This window comes from Neophocaena asiaeorientalis, unplaced genomic scaffold (assembly GCF_003031525.2).
Source record: "Neophocaena asiaeorientalis asiaeorientalis breed wild unplaced genomic scaffold, Neophocaena_asiaeorientalis_V1.1 scaffold268, whole genome shotgun sequence".
In the NCBI taxonomy this organism is placed as follows: Eukaryota; Metazoa; Chordata; class Mammalia; order Artiodactyla; family Phocoenidae; genus Neophocaena; species Neophocaena asiaeorientalis.
This window is the reverse complement of record NW_020173979.1, coordinates 6,247,876-6,273,303: the sequence shown is the minus strand read 5'-3', so window position 1 is coordinate 6,273,303 and position 25,428 is coordinate 6,247,876. Positions and strand designations below refer to the sequence as shown.

Below are 25,428 nucleotides of genomic sequence, written 5' to 3'. Positions count from 1 at the left end.
TTAAAGATCAAACTAGATGTGGCAGATTGGGGGACTGAGGGCTAAATCCCATCCCAGACCTATGTTGCTTGTGCCACAGACGCTTAGAAACCAAATTAAATGCCAACATTAAAAAAAGAAAAAACCACAATGCCAGGAGATTGCATCTGAACATTGGGATATCTGGTTTCTTTGAAAACCAGGGGCTCTGGCAAAGCTGAGTCTGCATCCCTGCAAGGCAATGATGGGCTGAAGCCGTGGGCTTTAGACGGGGCAGGAGATCTCCAGTTTGCCCCAGTCCCCACCACTCTCAGTAGCCTGTCTCCGCTGGTGTAGAGTCTAGACACTAATTACAGTGTCATTTAAATAAATACATTTGTAATGATAAACTGAGGTGCATGCTACGAAGAAACGGGATGTGTTTATACAAAATACATGGCAAAGGAGCCTGACTAGCCCAGGGGCCAGAGATTGTCTCTGGGAAGTGATGCTGGAGTTGAGATCTGAAAGAGTAACAGTAGTCAGCCAAAGAGTCTGGGGGCAGGGTGTGTGTGCGTGCGCGCGCGCGTGCGAGCTTTTCCACAAGTTGTAGAAATGAGGGGAGGGGAGGGGACCCCTGGATCTGCTTAATCCTCTGGTCCCTGACCCAACTCTTCACCTTGACCCCACTACTGTCCTCAGTACATTGGGAAAGCATCTGGAGCAAGGCACTGAGAGAGAGAGTGATGGATTCAGGGCTAGGATCCTCAGCCACACAGCCTTGGATACCTGAGCCTTGTCATCCCTGAGCCTCAGTTTCCTTGTCCGGAACATGGTGACACATGTCCTGGTTCTTCCTGCTTTTTCAGGGGCTGTTATGAGCATCACAGGGATTGTGAATGCAAAAGGGCTTTATGCAGTTTAAAGTTTTAGGTGGTTAATGTGATGTGATGTGCATTTTGTTAAGCTTGATATAGGTTTTTAAAATTATGTGATTGTTAACGGGATCAAAAGAAGCCTAATGACAATAGGTGTGTGTGATGTGCGGGGCAGGGAGAACGCACACTCGGCAGCATGTTAACAGTTGGGCTGTCCAGTTGAAGGGGATGGGAACGCTGTTTATATTCTGGCAATTTTTCTGTTAGATCTGAGATTATTTCAGAATACATTATTTACCAAATTGGTTAAGAATGGTATTTCAACAAGGTATAAAATGTGAAAGAGTCCTCTAGTGACAGGAGGTGGCCTGCCCAGGACTCTGGTGGCAGGAAGGAAGACGAAGACTTCTCAGTTTCCATGCAGGAGAAAAACCTCCAAGGTGAGACAGAACCATTTCAGCTGGAATATAATTTAATTTCAATTTTCCTTTTTTGCACTTACCTCCAAATTAATACACTAAAGGGCTCACTAAGAGAGGTAAGTGATTTGATGTTTTTGAAATGGGATCAGACCAAGGAACTCTTTTGTTGACCCAATAATGGCATGAGGTTTGGGAGGAGACTGCAGAGCCACGTCGGAAATGTTAATGTGATTAAGAACCAGCGAGGGCTCTTGTTAAAGCAGGTTCTGATTCAGAAGGTCTGGGCTGGGACTGAGCATCTATATTTCTAATAAGCTCCCAGGTGAGTCAGTGGTGCTGGTCAGAGGGCCACTCTGGCAGCTCCAGGGCCGGCAATTAGAAAAGGAGGGGAGGGGAGAGGAGAGAAAGAACAACCCAGACGACTGCTCACACAGTCCTGGCGGTTTGCAACCTCCAGAGACCCCAGCTGGAACTATCCAGCTAAGCCGTTTCTGAATGCTTGAACCACGGGAACCGTGTGGGATGGAGCATGTTTAGTGTGGTTTTGAACTGCTATGTGTTGGTGCTAAGTTGTTATACAGCAATGGATAACTGATACAGGAAGTTATGGTGTTGCCCCCCATATTCAACATGATGGAATTTGAGGCTCAGAAAGTAACTTAATGAAGGTCATGCAGCCTCTAAGTGGCTCAGCCAGAACTGGAACTTAGGTCATCTGAATGTGGAGTCCAAGTCTGACCCCCGCATCCTTCCCGGGCACCGTCGTTTCTCCCCCCGCACCCGCCACACCGATGCGCACGGTGGACCCACCTTGTTCGCAGTGTTCCCCACTAAAGCCGGGCTGGCACAGGCAGTAGGGCTCCCCTTGATCTGAGACGTGGCATTGCCCGTGGTGACACTTGAAGGCTGAGCAGGCGTTGGCAGAGTCATTCTTGTGGTCACACAAGGCCCCTCTGTAGCCCTCGGCGCACTTGCACACATATGAGGTCCCAGTTGCCACGCATCTCCCCTGGCTGCAGCTGGGGGCAGAGGCGAGGATGAGAGGGGAACCAGGCAGTCAGTGCAGCTGGAGGCTGCCTTTGTCCACCCCAGCCCGGACCAAGGGACACGGAGCTGTGGGACCTTAGGCCTTCTCCACCCCACGGTCCACCCTCCACCAGCCCAGTGGCTGAGCATCAGTCAGCTGGAGGCTGTGAGCATCGCCCAATGACACTGACAGCTGTGAGCCTGATGAGGCTGGCTGTTGTACCCACAGACGTCAGAACCCACGCAGTCTTCTGCCATCTTAATTGATAACATGATTACTACTGTCTCTACCACCAGCTACCACTTGCTCTGTGCCAGGCGGTGGGGTAAGTGCTTTACACCTAGCATCAGTCTTATTTTCTACAATCCCCTCTCCTCTGCTGTCCTGTGCCGTAGATAGTCTTATCCACATCTCATAGATGGAGAAACTGATGCCAAAGCCTGGATTCTTAATTGTGCTGCAGCATTCTCTGTACTGGGATGATATTCAGAGGCAGGGTTCATTGTAGACATATTCGTTACAGAGTCAAACACATACACACACACACACTCACAGTCACACACTCCAGAGCTACCCAGGAAACTCAACCCCTTTATAGCATCCTTCACTCCTGATCCACAATATCATGTCCCAGCTTGTTCAGCCAAGCAAATTACTAGACATGGCTCTGGTGTTATCTCTGGCTGATTCAGATTTCTGAACACTGAGGATGCTGGGTCTCCTATTTTTAGCACAAGGCCTGACACATAGTAGGCCCTCAGTAAATATTTTGATGCATAATGAATGCCAGAGCCATGAAATGATTCAGCTGTGCGTGGTTATACACCCCTGGTGCCCTCATAGGGTACCACTGAGTGGGGAGTCGAGTTGGGCCGAAATGCACCCACTTGCCAAGGTGCATGCACACGGGTGCCCCTTTCGACTTCTGAAGGCCACTTGACAAGTGTTTTTCAGCTAGGCTCTGGCACACTGATGTCTCCTCTGAACAAGACCTGCTGTTTGGACGTGTTAAGCCCCTGACCTTCTAAGCAGCCCCTGTCTACAGTCTGACTGCAGTCCCTCCAGCTTCCATCAGTGCCCACTTCCCGGGCGGGGCAGAGGGGGAGGGACACCGACCTGTGGCCGAGGCAGGGGTCGCGGGCCTCCTGGTCGCACAGCAGGCCTGTCCAGCCTGGGTGGCACTCGCACACCACGCTGTCCTTCTCCACGGCACGGCACAGGCCGTGCCTGCACACGCTGCAGGACTTGCAGCCTGGCGAGACGCCCAGGGCCTGCGGCGGGAGGGCCTTGAAGTCCTGCAGCTCGTTGTTGATGCGCACCTCGTGGATGCAGCCGTGGAAGCCGCCCAGCGGCCGGTCCACGCCCTGGCGCAAGGCTGAGAGGCCTGTGGAGGTGGGGATGCCTGCGGGAGGGACACCAGGACAGCGACCTGAAGTTACTCCCCTGCCCACCCTGCTTGCCCGAATTCCAGCCCTCAGAGGTGGACTCCTTGGGAGAAGTCTTGGGAACCTCCATGTTGAATAAGCTGCTCTGATGCCTTTTTTTTTTTTTTTTTTTGGCACATAACCCTTTGAGAACTACTGGCCCAAGGCTGGGTTTCAGGCCCATGCTCTGCCAGACTGGTGCCTCCTTCTCTCTTTGGCCTTTGAATGACCTTAATGGCAAACATACTCCTCTACATACATCAGCTGAGACTCACAGCATCTGAGGGGGTGGCAGAGCAGAGGGAAGCCCCTGTATGTGAAGGGGCCCCCTGTGTCCATCTCCTTCTTCCCCATTCCATCTTTACCTTCCACCATCCTCCCTAAAAAACGTGTAGTTTCTCAGAAGGAACCCTGCTCTCTTTCCTTTCCTCTTCTCTTTCCTCATGATCTGGCTAACTATTCACATTTTAGGGAGCAGCTTGGTTGTCACTTCCTCCAGGAAGCCTTCATTGATTAGCTTTGGCAGTGGGTGCTGAGAGCAGCGAGCCTCACCAGTTGGCCTGGGGGTGGGTGCCCGAGCACAGGGGGCAGGTGGGAGGTGGAGGTGTTTGGAGTGGGAGGGGATGGGGCTTTACCTCCAAGGTAGAGGGGGCTGTTGATGCCCACTGTTGGCTGCTTCTGGAGCTTCCCCAGGCTTTTAGGGGCTCCTTTGTCCACCACCAGGTTCAGGGTCTGGTTTAGCATCACCAGCTCCACACTGTGAAACTGCCCGTCATTCACGGTCTCCACGCTGGGCAGGAGAGAAATGGGAGAGACAGAGGATTTGCTGAGTGCCTTCCACAGCCTGCACTGGGCTGTGAACTTGACTCGTATTCCTTGCATTTTGTTTTGTTTTTTATTTGGAAATAATTTCAAACAACATAAGATACTGTGGGTTCAGTTCCAGACCACCTGATGAAGCAAGTCACATGAATTTTCTGGTTTCCCAGTGCACATAAAAGTTATGTTTATACTACAGTGTACTCTTATTAAGGGTGCAATAGCATTTTGTCTAAAAAACAATTTACATACCTTAAATTAAAAATACATTATTGCTAAAAAATGCTGACTGTCACCTGAGCCTTCAGGGAGGCATACTCTTTCTGCAATAATAACATCAAAGATCACAGATCACCATAATAAATACTGTAAAAGGTTGAAATATTATGAGAATTATCAAAACATGACACACAGACATGAAGTGAGCAAATGCTGTTGGAAAAATGGCACCAACAGACTTGACACAGAGCTGCCACAAACCTTCAGTTTGTAAATAATACAGTATCTGTGAAGCACAATATAGCAAAGTGCAGTAAAACGAAGTATGCCTCTAAGGGTATGGAATCTGCTGTCAAAAACCTCCCAACAAACAGAAGTCTAGGACTGGATGGGTTCACTGGTGAATTCTATGAAACATTTAAAGAAGGCTTAACAACAATCCTTCTCAGCTTACAAAAAATAGGAAGGAACACTTCCAAACTCATTTTACAAGGTCAGCATCATCTTGATACTAAAACCAGACAAGAATGCCACAAGAAAATTACAGACCAATATCTCTGATGAACGTAGATGCAAAAATTCTTAATAAAATATTAGCAAACCTAATTCAATAATACATTAAAAAGGTCATATACCATGATTAAGTGGGGTGTATTCCAGGGAGGCAAGAGTGGCTCAAAATCACACATTCAATCAGTGTGATACACCAAATTAACAAAATGAAGGAGCAAAATCATGGGATCATCTCAATAAATGCAGAAAAAGCATTTGACAAAATTCAACATCCATTTATGATGAAAACTCTTAACAATATAGGTATAGAACAAACTCAACCAAATAAAGGCCATATATAACAAGCCCACAGCTAACATTATATTCAGTGGTGAAAACTGAAAGCTTTTCTTTCAAAATCAGAAACAAGACAAGGATGCCCACTCTTGCCATTTATATTCAACAAAGTATTGGAAGTCCCAGCCTGAGCAATTAGGAAAGAAAAAAAAAAAGGCATACACATAGGAAAGTAAGAAGTAGAACTGTCACTATTTGCAGATGACATGATGTTATATATAGAAAAACCTAAACTTTCCACTAAAAAACTGTTGGAACTAACAAATTCAGTAAAGTTGCTAGACACAAAATTAATATATAAAAATCAGTTGCATTACCCCTCTTACACCAATGGACAGATGATCCAGCCAGAAAATCAATAAGGAAACACAGGCAGAAGAATTAATAAGTGAGCTGGAGGACAGAATGGGGGAAATAACTGCCAAGGAGCAGAATAAAGAAAAAAGAATGAAAAGAATTGAAGACAGTCTCAGAGACCTCTGGGACAACACTAAATGCAACAACATTCGAATGTAGGGGTCCCAGAAGACAGAAAAAGAAAGGGTCTGAGAAAATATTTGAAGAGATTATAGTTGAAAACTTCCCTAACATGGGAAAGGAAATAGTCACCTAAGTCCAAGAAGCACAGAGAGTCCCATACAGGATAAACCCTAGGAAAAACACATCAAGACACACATTAATCAAACTAACAAAAATTAAATTTAAAGAAAAAATATTAAAAGCAGCAAGGGAAAAACAAAAAATAACATACAAAGGAATCCCCATAAGGTTATCAGCTGATTTTTCAGCAGAAACTCTGAAGGCCAGAAGGCAGTGGCAGGATATACTTAAAGTGATGAAAGAGAAAAACCTACAACCAAGATTACGCTACCCAGCCAGGATCGCATTCAGATTTGATGAAAAAATCAAAAGCTTTTCAGACAAGCAAAAGCTAAAAGAATTCACCACCAAACCAGCTTTACAACAAATGCTAAAGAAACTCCTCTAGGCAGGAAACACAAGAGAAGAAAAAGACCCACAAAAACAAACCCCAAACAATTAAGAAAATGGTAATAGGAACATATATGTCAATAATAACCTTGAATGTGAATGGATTAAATGCCCTAACCTAAAGACAAAGACTGGCTGAATAGATACAAAAACAAGACCCATGTATATGCTGTCTACAAGAGACCCACTTCAGACCTAGGGACACATACAGATTGAAAGTGAAGGGATGGAAAAAGATATTCCATGCAAAAGGAAATCAAAAGAAACCTGGAGTAGCAATACTTGTATCAGATAAAATAGACTTTAAAATAAAGACTCTTAGATAATGAGGGATGCTACACAATGATCAAAGGATCAATCCAAGAAGAAATAACAATAATAAATGTTTATGCACCCAACATAGGAGCACCTCAATATATAAGGCAAATACTAAGAGCTATAAAAGGGGAAATCAACAGAAACACAATTATAGCGGGGGACGTTAACGCCTCACATCAATGGACAGATCATCCAGACAGAAAATTAATAAGGAAACACAAGCTTTAAGTGACACAACAGACCACATAGATTTAATTGATATTTATAGAACATTCCACCCAAAAGTGGCAGAATACACTTTCTTCTCAAGTGCACACAGAACATTCTCCAGGAGAGATCACATCTTGGGTCACAAATCAAGCCTCGAAAAATTTAAGAAAATTGAAATTGTTTCAAGCATCTTTTCTGACCACAATGCTATGAGATTGGAAATCAATTACAGGAAAAAAACTGTGGAAAACACAAATACATGGAGGCTAAACAGTGCACTACTAAATAACCAAGAGATCACTGAAGAAATCAAAGAAGGAATAAAAAAATACATAGAAACAAATGACAATGAAAACATGACTACCCAAAACGTATGGCACTCAGCAAAAGCAGTTCTAACAGGGAAGTTTATAGCAATTCAATCTCACCTCAAGAAACAAGAAACATCTCAAACAATCGAAGCCTACACTTAAAACAGCTAGAGAAAGAAGAACAAAGAAAACCCAGAGAGAGTAGAAGGAAAGAAATCATAAGGATCACAGCAGAAATAAATGAAATAGAAACAAAGAAAACAATAGGAAAGATCAATAAAACTAAAAGCTGGTTGTATGAGAAGATAAAGAAAATTGATAAACCCTTAGCCAGACTCATCAAGAAAAAAAGGGAGAGGATGCAAATCAATAAAACTAGATATGAAAAAGGAGAAATCACAACTGACACTGCAGAAATACAAAGGGTTATAAGAGACTACTACAAACAACTATATGCCAATATAATGGACAACCACGAAGAAATGGACAAATTCTTGGAAAGGTACAATTTTCCAAGACTGAACCAGGAAGAATTAGAAAATATAAACAGACCTATCACAAGTAATGAAATTGAAACCATAATTAAAAATCTTCCAACAAACAAATGTCTTGGGCCAGATGGCTTCACAGGCAAATTCTATCAAACATTTAGAGAAGAGCTAACACTGATCCTTCTCAAACTCTTCCAAAAAATTGCAGAAGGTGAAACACTCCCAAATTCATTCTATGAAGCCACCATCACCGTGATACCAAAGCCAGAAAAAGATATCACCAAAAAAGAAAATTATAGACCAATATCACTAATGAACAGAGATGCAAAAATCCTTAACAAAATACTAGCAAACAGAATCCAACAACACATTAAAAGGATCATACACCACGATCAAGTGGGATTTATCCCAGGGATGCAAGGATTCTTCAATATATGCAAATCAATCAATGTGATACACAATATTAACAAATTGAAGAAGAAAAACCATATGATCATCTCAATAGATGCAGAAAAAGCTTTTGACAAGATTCAACACCCATTTATGATTAAAAAAACCCTCCAGAAAGTGGGCATAGAACCTACTCAACATAATAAAGGTCATATATGACAAAGCCACAGCAAGCATCATACTCAATGGTGAAAAACTGAAAGCATTTTCCTCTAAGATCAGGAACCAGACAAGGATGTCCAGTCTCACCACTCTTATTCAACATAGTTTTGGAAGTCCTAGCCATGGCAATCAGAGAAGAAAAAGAAATAAAAGGAATATAATTGGAAAAGAAGAAGTAAAAGTCTCACTGTTTGCAGATGACATGATACTATACATAGAGAATCCTAAAGATGCCACCAGAAAACTACTAGAACTAATCAATGAATTTGGTAAGGTTGCAGGATACAAAATTAATGCACAAGAAATCTCTGGCATTCCTATACACCAACAACGAAAAATCAGAAAGAGAAATTAAGGAAACACTCCGATTTACCATTGCAACAAAAAGAATAAAATACCTAAGAATAAACCTGCCTAAGGAGGTGAAAGACTTGTACTCAGAAAATTATAAAATACTGATGAAAGAAATCAAAGATGACATGAACAGATGGAGAAATATACCATGTTCTTGGATTGGAAGAAGCAGTACTGTGAAAATGACTATACTACCAAAGCAATCTACAGATTCAATGCAATCCCTATCAAACTACCAATGGCACTCTTCACAGTGTTAGAACAAAAAATTTTACAATTCGTATGGAAACACAGTAGACCCCGAATAGCCAAAGCAATCTTGAGAAAGAAAAACAGAGTTGGAGGAATCAGGCTCCCCGACTTCAAACTATACCACAAAGCTACAGTAATCAAGACAGTGTGGTACTGGCACAAAATCAGAAATATAGATCAATGGTACAGGATAGAATGCCCAGAGATAAACCCACATACATATGGTCACCAAATTTATGACAAAGGAGGCAAGAACATACAATGGAGAAAAGACAGCCTCTTCTGTAAGTAGTGCTGGGAAAACTGGACAGCTACATGTAAAAGAATGAAACTAGAACACTCCCTAACATCATACGCAAAAATAAACTCAAAATGGATTAAAGACCTAAATGTAAGACCAAACACTATAAAACTCTTAGAGGAAAACATAGGAAGAATACACTTTGACATAAACCACGGCAAGCTTTTTTTGACCCACCTTCTAGAGTAACGGAAATAAAAACAAAAACAAAAAAAGTGACTTAATTAAACTTAAAAGCTTTTGCACAGCAAAGGAAACCATAAGCAAGACAAAAAGACAACCCTCAGAATGGGAGAAAATATTTGCAAATGAAACAACAGAAAAAGGAATAATCTCCAAAATATACAAAAAACTCATGGAGCTCAATTTCAAAAAACAAACAATCCAGTTCAAACATGGGCAGAAGACCTAAAGAGACATTTCACCAAGGAAGACATACAGATGGCCAAGAGGCACATGAATAGATGTTCAACATCACTAGTTATTAGAGAAATGCAAATCAAAACTACAGTGAAGTATCACCTCACGCTGGTCAGAATGGCCATTTTCAAAAAATCTACAAATAAATTCTGGAAAGGGTGTGGTGAAAAGGGCACACTCCTGCACTGTTGGTGGGAATATAAATTGATACGACCACTATGGAATACAATACAGAGGTTCCTTAAAAAACTAAAAATAGAACTACTAAATGACCCAGCAATCCCACTGCTGGGCACATACCCTGAGAAAACGATAATTCATATAGTCATGTACCACAATGTTCATTGCAGCACTGTTTACAATTGTCAGGACATGGAGCCAACCTAAATGTCCATTGACAGATGAATGGATAAAGAAGATGTGGCACATATATATGATGGAATATTACTGAGCCTTAAAAAGTTACAAAATTGAGTTATTTGTAGTGAGATGGATGGACCTAGAGTCTGTCATACAGAGTGAAGTAAGTCAGAAAGAGAAAAATACTGTATGCTAATGCATATATATGGAATCTAAAAAAAAAAATAATGTCTGCTAATGCATATATATGGAATCTAAAAAAAAAAAAAGTACTGATGAACCTAGTTGCAAGGCAGGAATAAAGATGTAGACATAGAGAATGGACTTGAGGAAACGGGTGGGAGGAGGAAGTGAGAGTAGCATTGACATATATATACTTCCGAATGTAAAATAGTTAGTGGGAAGCAGCAGCATAGCACAGGGAGATCAGCTCAGTGCTTTGCAATGACCTAGAGTGGTGAGAGGGAGACTCAAGAGGGAGGGGATACGGGTACATATGTGTGCATATGGCTGTTTCACTTTGGTGTACAACAGAAACTAACAGTATTGTGAAGCAATTATACTCCAATAAAGACCTATTAAAAAAAATGGATCACTGAAGAAATCAAAAAATACCTAGAGACAACAGAAAAGAAAAGCACTATGATCCCAAACCTATGAAATGCAACAAACCTATGGAATGCAGTTCTAAGAGGGAAGTTTATAGCGATACAGGTTTACCTCAGAAAACAAGAAATATCGCAAACAACCTAACCTTACACCTAAAGCAACTAGAGAAAGAACAAACGAAACCAAAGTTAGTAGAAGGAAAGAAATCATAAAGATCAGAGGAGAAATAAATGAAACAGACAATAAGAATAGAAAAGATCAATGAAACTAAAAGCTGGTTCTTTGAAAAGAAAAACAAAATTGATAAACCTTCAGCAAGACTCATCAAGTAAAAAAAGGGAGAGGGCCCAAATCAAACTCAGAAATGGGGGCTTCCCAGGTGGCGCAGTGGTTAAGAATCTCAACGAAGAGTAGCCCCCCACTTGCCACAATTAGAGAAAGCCCATACACAACAACAAAGACCCAATGCAGCCAAAAATAAATAAGTTTAAAAAAAAAAGAATCCACCTGCCAATGAAGGGGATATGGGTTCGAGCCCTGGTCCAGGAAGATCCCACATGCCACGGAGCAACTAAGCCCATGTGCCACAACTACTGAGCCTGCCTGCCACAACTATTGAAGCCTGTGCGCCTAGAGCCCGTGCTCTGCAACAATAGAAGACACTATTGTGAGAAGCCCACATGCTGCAACGAAGAGTAGCTCCTGCTCACCACAACTAGAGAAAGCTCATGCGCAGCAACGAAGACCCAATGCAGCCAAAAATAAATAAATTTATATTTAAAAAAATCAAAAATGAAAAAGAAGTTACAACTGACATGACAAAAATACAAAGCACCGTAAGAGACTACTGCAGGCAACTATATGCCAATAAAATGGACAACCTGGAACAAATGTAGAAATTCTCAGAAAGGTACAATCTCCCAAGATTGAACCTGGAAGATATAGAAAATTTGAACAGACCAATTACAAGTACTGAAATTGAATCTGTGATTAAAAAAACCCAAAAAAACAAAAGCCCAAGTCGAGACGGTTTCACAGGCAAATCCTACAAAACATTTAGAGAAGAGTTAACACCTATCTTTCTGAAACTATTCCAAAATATTGCAGAGGAAAGAACACTTCCAACCTCATTCTATGAGGCCACCATCACCCTGATACCAAAACCAGACAAATATACCACAAAAAAAGAATCACAAACCAATATCACTGATGAACACAGATGCAAAAATCCTCAACAAAATACTAGCAAACTGAATCCAACAATACACTGAAAGTATCATACACCATGATACATGGTGGGATAAATCCCACCATGATCAAGTGGCATTTATCCCAGGGGTGCAAGGAGTTTTCAGTATCTGCAAATCGATCAGTGTGATACACCACATTAACAAACTGAAGAATAAAAACCATACGATCATCTCAGAAGATACAGAGAAAGCTTCTGAAAAAATTTATAACCTACTTATGATAAAAGCTCTCTAGAAAGTGGGCATAGAGGAAACCTATAGGGGCCTCAACATAATAAACACCATATGTGACAAACCCACAGCTAACATCAGACTCAATGGTGAAAGGCTGAAAGCATTTCTTCTAAGATCAGGGACAAGAATGTCCACTCTCACCACTTTTTTTCTTCTATTTCTTTTTTTTTTTTTTTTTTTTTTTTTTTTTTTTTGGCCACATAGCATGACATGCAGGATCTTAGTTCCTGACCAGGGACTGAACCCACGTCCCCTGCAGTGGAAGTGTGGCATACTAATCACTGGACCTCCAGGGAAGTCCCTTTCACCAATTTGATTCAACATAGATAGCCACAGCAATCAGAGAAGAAAAAGAAAAGGGACCCAAATTGGAAAAGAAGTAAAACTGTCACTGTTTGCAGATGACATGATACTATACATAGAAAACCCTAAAGACACTACCAGAAATCTACTAGAGCTCATCAGTGAATTCAGTAAAGTTGCAGGATACAAAATTAATACACAGAAGTCTGTGGCATTTCTATACACTAACAGCAAAAGATCATAGAGAGAAATTAAGGGAATGATCCCATTTACCATCACATTAAAAAGAATAAAATACCTAGGAATAGGGCTTCCCTGGTGGTGCAGTCGTTGAGAGTCCACCTGCCGATGCAGGGGACACGGGTTTGTGCCCCGGTCCGGGAAGATCCCACATGCCGCGGAGCAGCTGGGCCTGTGAGCCATGGCTGCTGAGCCTGCGCATCCGGAGCCTGTGCTCCGCAACAGGAGAGGCCACAACAGTGAGAGGCCTACATACCGCAATTTCTGTCAACCAGAAAAACAAGATCCAGCCTCATCCACCAGAACACAGGCACTAGTCCCCTCCACCAGGAAGCCTACACAACGCACTGAACCAACCTTAGCCACTGGGGACAGACACCAAAAACAACGGGAACTACGAACCTGCAGCCTGCTAAAAGGAGACCCCAAACACAGTAAGATAAGCAAAATGAGAAGACAGAAAAACACACAGCAGATGAAGGAGCAAGATAACAACCCACCAGACCTAACAAATGAAGAGGAAATGGGCAGTCCATCTGAAAAAGACTTCAGAATAATGATAGTAAAGATGATAACCTAGGGGTAAGACAGGAATAAAGACACAGACCTACTAGAGAATGGACTTGAGGATATGGGGAGGGGGACGGGTAAGCTGTGACAAAGCGAGAGAGAGGCATGGACATATATACACTACTATACGTAAGGTAGATAGCTAGTGGGAAGCAGCCGCATAGCACAGGGAGATCAGCTCAGTGCTGTGTGACCTCCTGGAGGGGTGGGATAGGGAGGGTGGGAGGGAGCGTGATGCAAGAGGAAAGAGATGGGAACATATGTATATGTGTAACTGATTCACTTTGTTATAAAGCAGAAACTAACACACCATTGTAAAGCAATTATACTCCAATAAAGATGTAAATAAATAAATAAATAAATTACACCAGCTGGATCAAAAAAACAAAAACAAAAACAAAAACCTAGGAATAAACCTACCTAAGGAGACAGAAGACCTGTACTCCAAAAACTATAAGATGCTGACTGAAGAAATCAAAGATGAGACAAACAGATGGAGAGATATACCATGTTCTTGGATTGGAAGAATCAAATTTGTGAAAATGAATATACTAACCAAAGCAATCTGCAGATTCAGTGCATTCCCTATCAAATTACAAATGGCATTTTTCACAGAAGTAGAACAAAAAATTTAAAAATTTGTATGGAAACACAAAAGCTCCTGAATAGCAAAACAACCTTAAGAAAGAAAAATGGAACTGGAGCCATCAGACTCCAGTTCAGACTATACTACAAAGCTATAGTCATCAAAACAGTATTCTACCAGCACAAAGACAGACTTATAGATCAGTGGAACATGATAGAAAGCTCAGAGATAAACCCACGTACCTATGGTCAATTCATCTACAAGAAAGGAGACAAGAATATACAGTGGAGAAAAGACAGTCTCTTAAGTAAGTGGTGCTGGGAAAACTGGAGCCACTTGTAAAAAAAATGAAATTAGAACATTCTCTAGCAGTATACTGAAAAATAAACTCAAAATGGATTGAAGACTGAAGTTTAAGACTGGATACTATAAAACTCCTAGACGAAAACATAGGCAGAACACTCTGACATAAATAGCAGCAATATCTTTTTGGAGCAGTCTCCTAGGGTAATGAAAATAAACCCAAAAATAAACAAATGAGACCTAATTCAACTTAAAAGCTTTTGCTCAGCAAGGGAAACCATAAACAAAATAGAAAGAAAACCCACAGAATGGGAGAAAATATTTGCATATGATGGAACTGACAAGGGATTAATCTCAAAAGTACACAAACAGCTCATACAGTTCAATATCAAAAATACAAATAACCCAACCAAAAAATGGGCAGAAGATCTAAATAGACATTTCTCCAAAGAAGACATACAGATGGCCAAAAGGCACATGAAAAGATTCTCAACGTTGCTAATTATTAGAGAAGTGCAAATCAAAACTATGATGAAGTATCACCTCACACCAGTCAGAATGGCCATCATTGAAAAGTTCACAAATAATAAATGCTGGAGAGGGTGTGGAGAAAAGGGAACCCTTCTATACTGTTGGTGGGTATGTAACTTGGTACAGCCACTATGGAGAACAGTTTGGAGGTTCCTTCAAAAACTAAAAATAGGACTGCCATATGATCCTGCAATCCCACTCCTGGGTATATATCCAGAGAAAACCATAACTCAAAAAGATACATGTTCACTGCAGCCCTAGTGTTCATTGCAGGGCTATTCACAATAGCCAAGACATGGAAGCAAGCTAAATGTCCATCAGTAGATGAATGGATAAAGATGTGGTATATATATACAATGGAATACTACTCAGCCATAAAAAAGAATGAAATAATCCCAATTGCAGCAACATGGATGGACCTAGAGATTATCACTGTAAGTGAAGTACGTCAGACCGGGAAAGAAAAATATCATATGCTATCATTTATATGTGGAATTTAAAAAAAATGACATAAATGAACTTATTTACAAAACAGAAACAGACTCACAGGCATAGAAAACAAACTTATGGTTACCAAAGGGGAAAGGTGCAGGGGAGGGATAAATTAGGAATTTGGGAGTAATATATACACACTACTATATATAAAATAGATAAACAACAAGGATCTACTGTATAGCACACGGAACGATACTTAATATTTTATAATAACCTATCTGGGAAAAGAATCTGAAAAATAATATATATATATATACACACAGACACACACATGACTGAATCACTTTGCTGTACACCGGAAACTAACACAACACTGTAAATCAACAATACTTCAATTAAAAAAAGCAGAAAAAAATCAGTTGCATTTCTATACACTAATAGTGAACTATCAGAAAGAGAAATTAAGAAAACAATCCCATTTACAATCACATGAAAAAGAATAAAATACCTATTAAAAAATTAACTGAGGAGGTATAAAACCTGTACAATTAAAACTGTTAAGACATTGATGAAAGAAAGTGAAGGAGACAAAAATAAATGGAAAGATGTTCAGTGCTCATGGATTGGAAGAATCAGTAGTGTTAAAATGTTCATACTACCCAAAGCAGTCTACAAATTAAGTGCAATCCCTATCAAAAGTGCAGTGGCATTTTTCACAGGAATAGAACAATCCTAAAATTTGTATGAAACCATAAAAGACTCTGAATAGCCAAAGCAATCTTGAGAAAGAAAAAGCTGGAGGAATCACTCTCCCTGATTTTAAACTATATATATTACAAAACTATAGTAATCAAAATAGTGTGATACTGGCATAAAAACCGACACATAGATCAATGGAACTGAATAGGGAGTCCAGAAATAAACTCATGCATATGTGGTCAATTAATTTACAACAAAGTACCCAAGAATATAAAAAGCGGAAAGGACAGTCTCTTCAACAAATGGTGTGGAGAAAAGTGGGCAGCCACATACAAAAGTACGAAACGGTACCACTATCTTACACCATCTACAAAAATTAACTGAAAATGGATTAAGGACTTGAACATAAGACCTGAAACCATAAAACTCCTAGAAGAAAACATAGGTGGTACGCTCCTTGACATTGTCTTGGTGATGTCTAACAAATGGTGTGGAGAAAAGTGGGCAGCCACATACAAAAGTACGAAACGGTACCACTATCTTACACCATCTACAAAAATTAACTGAAAATGGATTAAGGACTTGAACATAAGACCTGAAACCATAAAACTCCTAGAAGAAAACATAGGTGGTACGCTTCTTGACATTGTCTTGGTGATGATTTTTTGGATTTGACACCAAAAAGCACAAGAAACAAAATAAGTGGGACTACACCACGCTGAAAAAACCTTCTGGGCAGCAAAGGAAATCACCAACAAAATGAAAAGGCAACCTAGTAAATGGGAGAAAGTATCTGCAAATCATATATCTGATAAGGGATTAATATCCAAAATATATAAAGAACTCATACATCTCAACAGCAAAAACCCAAACAAACTGATTAAAAAATGGGCAGAAGATTTGAATAAACATTTTCCCAAAGAATTCATAGAGATGTCCAACAGGTACACGAAAAGGTGCTCACTAAGTGTCGAAGTGTACATCACAACCACAATGAGACGTCACCTCACACCTGTTAGAATGGCTACTATCAAAAGGAGAAGAGATAACAAGTGTTCATGAAGATGTGGAGAAAAGGGAACTCTTGTGCACTATTAGAGGGAATGTAAGTTGGTGCAGCCACTATGGAAAACAGTATAAAGGTTCCTCAGAAACTTAAAACTACCATATGATCCAGCAGTTCCGCTTCTGGGTATTTATCTGAAGGAAACAAAAACACTCACTAAATATCTGCACCTCCACGTCCATTGTAACATTACTTACAATAGCCAGGACATGGAAGCAATCTGAGTGTCCACCGGTGGAAGAATGGATAAAGAAAATGTGGTATATATGTATGTACAATGGAATACTACTCAGCCATAAAAAAGAAGCAAATCTTAACCATTTGTGACAACATGAATGGACCTTGAGGGCATTAGGCTAAGTAAATAAGTCAGAGAGAGGAAAGCAAATACTATATGACCTAACTTGTATGTGGAATCTATTGTAAAACAAAACAAAATGAAAAAACCTGAGCTTGTAGATTCAGAGGAGAGACTGGTTGTTGCCAGGGGTGGGGGGGAGGCGAAATGGGTGAAGTGGGTCAAAAGGTACAAACTTCCAGCTATAAGACAAATAAGTCCTGGGGGTGTTATATACAGCATGGTGACTACAGTTAATAATACTCTATATTTGAAAGTTGCTAAGACGGTAGATCTTACAAGTTCTCATCACAAGAAAAAAAATTATAACTATATATGCTGATGGATGTTGACTTACTGTGGTGATCATTTCACCATATACACAAATATCGAATTGTTGTACACCTGAAACCAATACGTTACGCAGCAACTATATCTCAATTAAAAAAATCAAGGATTGATTCCAAATGGAAACTTACCATAACCTTGTCTGTGCCAGTAGGTGCTTGTGGGTTAATAGGTCACCTTCTTCCTGGCGTATCCTAACCAGGGTCTCCTGGAAGTAATGCCTAAAGCTGGTGGTTTTCAAATGGGGTCCCTGGAGGTTTGGTTTGGAACCATTGTAAATCACAATGGTTCCATTTCTACTTATTTATTTATTTAAAATTTTGGCCTTTGAAGTATGGATGGGAAAAATGGCTTTGCTGCTACAAAAGAGAAAAAAATTGGGAAAAGGAAAACAAACTCAAAACCAACCTGCTCTGAACTCTAAAAGAGATGATCCTACTGTGGTTCCAAGGCCTAGGAATTAGTCTCCTGGAAGGATACTCAGGGACTTCAGGGGAGAGAGGGGCTCTGACAGTCTTTGTTGTTATCCTCTAAGCTCGATGAACCAGCATCCAGTGGGAGGTGGGAAGCTTTGGCGGTGCCAGGGCCAGGCTGGGCGGCCCCTGTCTGGGACTGGCATGAGAAGGTATGTTGGCCAAGGGTGGCCCATAGAGTTCTCTTCTGCTTTTAATGACAACTGTTGGGGGCCGGGGGAGGAGACATGTGTTGAAAGCTGAACTAGGCTGGGTACCTGCATTCTCTCATTTAACCCTAACAAACCCCCAGGTGGGATGTACCATTTTTTCTCCATTTTAGAAATGAGACCTAAGCCTCAGAGACTGTGTCTAGTCTGAAGTCTTAAAGTGGCGCTGGTAGAAGCAGGACTCAAATCCAAGCTCCCAAGGCATAGGACCCCACACCACCCTGGGACGAATGGTCATTCCTCAGTGCACTAGGCGTGCTCACCTGGATGCTGAGGTGTGACCACTAGGTGGCGACAGAGCCTCACAAAGAGTTCCCAGGATTCCGGTCAGGCAGCAGCCTGAGACGTCAGCCGGCGGCACCGCAGCAACCCCGGACTCCTGGACCATCGGAGCAGGGCCATACTCCCTCTCTAGGCCCCGCCTTTTATGCCCCAGCATGTGGGAGAGCGGGTTCTGCTGGGAGCCTGGCCTGGATCTAAATCGCAGCTCTGCCACTTCCTGGCCTCTTGTGCCAAGGATGCATCTGAGCATCAAGTTTCTCATCTCTAAAACAGGAGTGATGACGCATGTCCGGGGCTTGCGGATGAGAAAAAGACCTGGCAACGGATGGGTTTGTGGTAATTAAGACAAAGGGAGCATGCACTGCTTGCCAAAGAGAGGTCTCCTGGGGTGTTTTAAAATGGCCAACATTTAAACCCTGAAGCATTTTACACAGAAGCCCTGAATTTCTAGCTTCTTTTGAGAAGAAGCTGCATCCCACACAGCTGCATCTGCTAGAGCCATACCCTCCAAGCTACCACAGTCCCCACCACTCTCTATTGGGCCTCATTTCCCCCAAGTCTGTCAGCTCACTCAGCCCCTTGGGCCTTGAAGGCAGGGGAGTTTGCTCCTCAGACAAATCTTGGAAGTTAGGAACTGTGCAGTCTGTCCCCATTCTGGGGCAGGTAGGGCTTGGGTGGGTTTTTGTGTATTTCCCTCGGGCCTGGAAGAGAACCTCACCACCTGTGACTCCCGCTGGGCACCCCCAGGAAGGAGGGCATGGAACCCAACTGCTCCAGGCCTGTACTTCCTGCTGGGGGCCGCGGTGGGCAGACAGCAGACAAGCCTTGGTTTGCCTCCCTGGCTCTGAGGCTTTGGAGGCCAGAGCTCGCTACTGACTGAGGAGGAGATCTCATTTTGAGGCTGGGATGGCCTCCTGGTCCCATCAGCTCCTTGTCAGCTGGGCCTGTGCCCTCTGTTAACCCCAGCATGGCTTCCTTGTATACTGATGGAGTCTCCCCTTCCCCAGAGCCTGCAGAAATGCTCATGAGCCATAGCTCACATCTCAGCTCAAACATCACCTCTTCCTCCAGGGAGCCTTTCCTGGTCCTCTAAGCAGAACCAGCCATCTGCTGCTGCTTCACTGTGCCCACAGCATGCACTGGCGTCTCCTGTGAGACCTATTTTATCCTGCTCAGGCAACAGGTGCTTATTTACATGTCTGCCTTTCTCCCTGGATTGTGTTTTCCTGAACGCTGCGGCTCCTACACCCAGCCCAGGACCCACACGAGGTGCTGTAAGCAGCTCCTGGCAGGAAAGAACTCTCGCAGGAGGCCCCCTTTGTCTTGTCACTAATCTTAAAGTTGCACCCCCATACTCTACTCATCTCCAGCCCTAGCACACCTTTCAGATCTTTTGATCGCATGATACTCTGCCCAATCTGTTGGTTCTTTCCATAGATCACAGAAGTAGAAATGAATAAGTAATTAACAGATGCCCAGATCTCTTCCCTAGCTTCCCCCTTCAGTCATCTCACAAACAAACTGTGTAAGCCAGATAGCATCTAAAGAAAAATCAAAAGAAGTCAACAAGTCTGCACATAGTCAGAGATGGTGATGACTGTGACACCGCCCCCCCTCCCCCCGGTCTCAATGATTAACTGAGATTGCTTCCGTTTTTCCCTTTGAAAACTTTCACGGCCAAGAGGAATCTTCAGATGTGGTTTTGGGGGGGGGACACTGAGTCCACCATCTCCCCAGATTGCCAGCATTCTGATTAAAAGCAACTTTCCTTTCTACCAACATTTGCCTCTCTCTCGAGTATTGATTTTTGAGCGGTAAGCACCTGGCCCTGATTCAGTAACAATGTCTGAGAGACGTTTCTGAGGTGAGTGAAAGCGTGCAGTGTTGGGGCAAAAGCAGGGCGGCCCAGAGAAAAGTATTTGGATGCAAAACCTTTTTTTTTTTTTGGCTGCGCTGCATGGCACGTGGTATCTTAGTTCCCCGATCAGGGATCAAACCCGCCGCCTGCATCAGAAGCTCGGAATCTTAACCACTGGCCCACCAGGGAAGTTCCCGCAAAACCATTTTTAATATGAGACTCTTAGAGACTTGGGCCCTTTAGGATTTGGGGCTGAAGGGCACTAAATATCTGTCACCAGGCTTGGCATGAGGATCCTGGCAGGAACATCCTTTACTTGGTTCCTCCCATGGGTAAGAGAAGGGGCCGGGGGTCTCCCCAGGGCCACCTGCTAACTCTCACCTGACTCCCTGACAAGGGCTGGAGATGGCAATTCTCTGGGTTCCTGATTCATTCTCCCCATCCTGATTAAGACAACAGCAGAGCGTTCCAACATCCCTCTCTACCAAACCAACAGCTAACATCGGTGTGGGAAGGGCAGGGAAGGTCCCCAAGCTCTGGACAGAGCCCAGCTGCTCCAGAGTCTGGCTGTCACCTTCTGTCCTTCACCTGCCCACGTACAGGCTCAACTTGCCAAGTGCTTTCTCAACCCTCAGCCCCCAGGAACACCCCTGGAGGGACGTGGTGCTGTCATGCACAGCACACCGGGGAGAACACGGAGGCAAGAGGTGGAGTAACTTGGCCAAGCCCAGATGTGTCTGACGCCCCAGGCTTTATGTAGGGCTGCCCTGGCCCTGCCCCCGGCTCTCTCTCCTCTGCACTTCACCCATGACCAGCAGCCCCAGGAACAGAGATGTTAGGAGGCCCTGGCTCCAGGGAACTCAGAGGCTCCCGGGACATCCATGGTACCTGCTGTCCTAACCTGGCTGGTCTTCCCTCCAGCCACCCTCTGTCGTGAAACCTTCTTCTCTGGTCGCTGCCTTTTCATTGTCTCTCAGGCTTGTCGCTGCTGTTCTCCCAGCCTGCCGGCCACTGCTCTCCCTGATCACACAAATTCTTCAAGACCCCTTGCAAATGGCTCCATCTCCAGGAAGCCTTCGTGGGTTAGCTAGCACTTCTCAGACTCACCTAGAGGCCCCCTAAAACCAGTGGCTGGGCCTGACCCCAGAGCTTCAGAGCACATCTGAAGATGTGCATTTTTCTAACAAGTTCCCGGCTGCTGTTGCCGCTGCTGCTCTGGGGCTTCACCTCGAGAACCACTGGTTTGCACCAATGGTTTTCAACTGGGTTTGTTGGAGGTGTATTGGGGGCCTTCGTGAGAGTTTGTGTGAAGGAGGAAACTTTGCTCCCCCCACAGCCCTGCAGGGCAGCTTTGCTTCTGTGCGTTTAATATGATGGAGTTCCATGTAAAGTTTTGATTGAAGAAGGGATTTAGTTACTGGGAAAAAATGCTGCCCTTCACTCACCCTGATCAAATGTGCTCTCGCTTCCAGAGGGGAAGGGCTGGCCTCTGGATGTGGATCTCTCTCACACCCTATGTTTTCCCCAAGTAAAGGCTCTCCTTCCACGGGAGGTTCTATGTGATTTTAAGTGTAACACAGACAAACACTTCTCACTCGAGGAGCTACTTTTATAAGTATTATAAAAATATTTATAACTAAAATAATTTTTAAATGTTAATAGTTGAGAATTCATTTTACTGAGAAGTAGGAGAAAATTCTAACATGTTGAACTAGCAGAGCTGTGATTTCACAGATGCTGTTTGTTACTCAAGCTGAAGCTAAATTTAAAAAGTGAACAGATTTAAAGCCGACGTAAGGTAGCGTGTTAGGTAACAGCCCAGCTGACATACTGATAATGTAAAAATCAGGGTGATGGTTGGAAAGACTGCAGTTTAGGAAAAACTGTCCTTTAGAACAGTTTGAAAGTCACTTGAGGAGTCCTACTCCCTCCGTGCTCTGGAATATCTTCCCCTTGAGTTCCATGCTCATCTCCCCGTTTTCTTTCTTAAACTAATACAAGATTAGGATGACGTTTTGAAAAGGGCATCGCGTTAAGCAGCCTCATCCCCATTGGAGCACAGGCTCCGGCCCAGTAGCCAGCTGGCCATCTACCTTATGGTAATGAGGTGTCATCTCCCCACGGGGTCTGCCTTCCGCCCTTCCACTCCTGCCTCTTCCTCCGAGACCACCTCTCTCGCTCCCACCCGCCACTCTGTGCCAGCGGAAAGTGGGGGGGGGGGCCAGGGAGAGGCGGCACCAAAGCCATCCTGGCATCTTCTCCTAGTGCTGGAAGCAGGCGCGAAGATGCGAGGGGGGCTTGTGCAATGGGGGCGGGACTTTGGTCCTCACCTGTACACCGTGGTCGGCGGGGAGCTCAGGCTGTCGTAGACGAGCCTCACGTGGCCCTGGTACAGCTCCAGTGCCAGGGGGTCATTGTCTCCCTTGTAGAGAAGGATGCCGTTGTCCTTGTCCGTGGCCACCTGGAGGGAGTCATGAGGGTCAGGGCTGCCCTGAGTTCCCACCTCTCCCGTCCCCGCCTCACAGAGCCCTCTTCCAGGCGGCCTCTTCTGAACGAGCCCTGGATCTGAATTCATGTCCGTATTTCCTCCTTCATCTAGTCTGTTCATTTCCATAAGGAAGGCCTATACTTAATGCTCCAGCAAATGCTGACTGGGCAATCCAACAAATATTTATGGAGTCCCCTTTATGTGCTGCTATGTTTTTATGTACGTGTGTGTGTGTGTGTGTGTGTGTGTGTGTGTGTGTGTGTGTGTGTGTGTGTGTATATATATATATATATATACACACACACACACATATATAAAAATGCCTGGAGCCCTGAGCTCTGATCTAGCCTCTTGGGGCCTTGGTCTCTCTGTATAAAGTATAATAACAATTATAAACAAAATACTACCCGTTACTACTTAATTCTGTGTTTACTATGAACCAGGCAGTGTGTTAAGTGTCACCTAGGGAATTTTTTAAAACACAGCATCTGGGCTTTACCTCAAACCACTTGCATACAGATCTCCAGAGGTCAGACGCAGGCAAAGATACGAAGTGCCCCAGGAGGTTCTAAAGTGTTGCCAGGCTGAGAAGCACTGGTCTCAAAGCTGCTGCCCAGAGGGCGTCTGTTTGCCAGGCACAGGGCACCAGCCTCTTGGCCCCCACTGCCTAGCCCAGGAGCAGCTGATGTTGGCCTGGGGCCAGACCTTGGCGGAGCCCAGGTCCACGTAGGAGCCCTTGCCCATGAAGCTGACGGGGAGCAGGGGCTCTGATAGGACACTGGGCTGTCCGGGGCACTGGGTGCTGCTCTGGTTATTGGGATGTAACACTTGCGTCCCTGGGTGTCTGGGACTGAGGGACGAAGGCAGGACGGCGACAAGGGGACCAGGGGCGAGGGCAGTGATGGCAATCAGAGCTTCTTTCTTGTGTGTGCCTGGGGTCAACCCCCATCTCAGAGGCTTGCCCGCTGGACTGTAGGCCCCACGAGGTGAGGCCGTGTGAACGAACATACGTCTCTGCAGCCCCAGTGCCTTGAATGGTACGTGGATGCCCAGTGGATCTTTGTTGAATGAATGTTTTCTCCATAAGCTTAAACCTGGGCTAGTGTGGCCATAACCAGGAGGAAGAAAGCATTAGCCTTACCTAATGCTATGTGGCGGAGCCACTAACTGGCCTGCACCCTCTAGCTGTGTCTCTGGGGTCCCCCCTGCCCACCGAGCCTACAGGCAGGGGCCTGCTCTTTATCATACCCCTTCCCTTCTCCCTCTGCCCCCCAACAGCACTGAGGTCACCCAGAAATGTAGTCTGGAAGAACTAGTCAGGTCCATAGGTAAGGAACTCGACAGAAGTTAGTTGGAAAAGAATTTGGTTCATACTGAACGGTTTCCTGTTCCCTGAAAAATGCCCTGCTCCCTTGTGCCTCTGGGCCTTTGCACATGCTGATCTGGGGCTCGAGTGCACCACCCCCCTTCATCCTGCACCATCAGCCCCTCACCCTTCTGCCCTTCTCCAGGCAAACTCTTACTCATCCTTCAGATCTCAGCTTAGTTCTCATTGCCCCTGGGGAGCCTTCCCTGGTTCTTCCCAGCAGGCTGGTATCACTGCCCCGCCCATGTGCTCCCACAACACCCAGGGTTGTCATCCTGCCCTGGGCGAGGGGCTTTGCCTGTCTTGTCCACCATTGAATCCCCAGTGCACAGTGTCTGGCATGTAATAGTTGAATGAATATTTCCTAGAGAAAAGAATGAATGAGGCTGGAGTGGGGGCTGCTCTTTGCAGTGAGAGCTGGTCAGGAGCTGTCTATAGAACCCTCTGGACAGAGCTGGTCCCGGTCCCCCCAAGCTGTGAGTTGTCCCTTATGATGTGTAGGGAAGGGAGCAGGACTGCTGTGATCTGGGGTGTCCCATCTGTTCTCGGAACAATCAGGGCTTGGGGGCATGTTAGGGTCCTTCCAAGGGCTGGGTGGGTGGGGCGCACCTGCAGGGAGATGTTGGCCTGGGGCCGGACCTTGGCGGAGGCCAGTTCCACGTAGGAGTCCTTGCCCACGAAGTTGACGGTGATGAGCTTCTCGCACCTTGGGCCAGCGAAGCCCGGGGGGCAGCGGCAGGTGGGCTCCTGCTGCACCACGATGCACTGGGCCCCGTTCTGGCACTCGTACTGGTCGCAGGGGCTTGTCTGTAGCAGGACCATGGGCGGGGGGTGCTCGCAGTAGAGCCCGCTGGGAGGGAGGAGAGGAGGATGGGGGCAGGGAAGATGGGGAACGGTGAGAGGAGACATCAAGTTATTTAGGCCAAAGAGCCCCTAGCAGAGACCGTGGCATGAGAGGGAACTGAGACTAGTTCCAGCCCTGCTAGTGACTGGGGCAAGGCCTGATCCTTCTCTAAGCCCCAGATT

At 44.3% G+C, this 25,428-nt stretch overlaps 1 protein-coding gene across 2 annotated transcripts in view; it reads right to left on the bottom strand.

Moving 5' to 3' along the window:
• SLIT3 (slit guidance ligand 3) overlaps window positions 1-25,428 on the bottom strand; it is a 597,102-nt gene that overhangs the window by 2,329 nt on the left and 569,345 nt on the right. For both annotated transcript variants that reach the window (XM_024753367.1, XM_024753366.1), the window contains 5 exons: window positions 25,012-25,252; window positions 22,879-23,009; window positions 4,345-4,499; window positions 3,402-3,687; window positions 2,069-2,277 (listed from right to left, as the gene is read on the bottom strand). In XM_024753367.1, coding sequence (XP_024609135.1) covers window positions 2,069-2,277; window positions 3,402-3,687; window positions 4,345-4,499; window positions 22,879-23,009; window positions 25,012-25,252 — 1,022 coding nt within the window. The remainder of the gene's footprint in view (window positions 1-2,068; window positions 2,278-3,401; window positions 3,688-4,344; window positions 4,500-22,878; window positions 23,010-25,011; window positions 25,253-25,428) is intronic.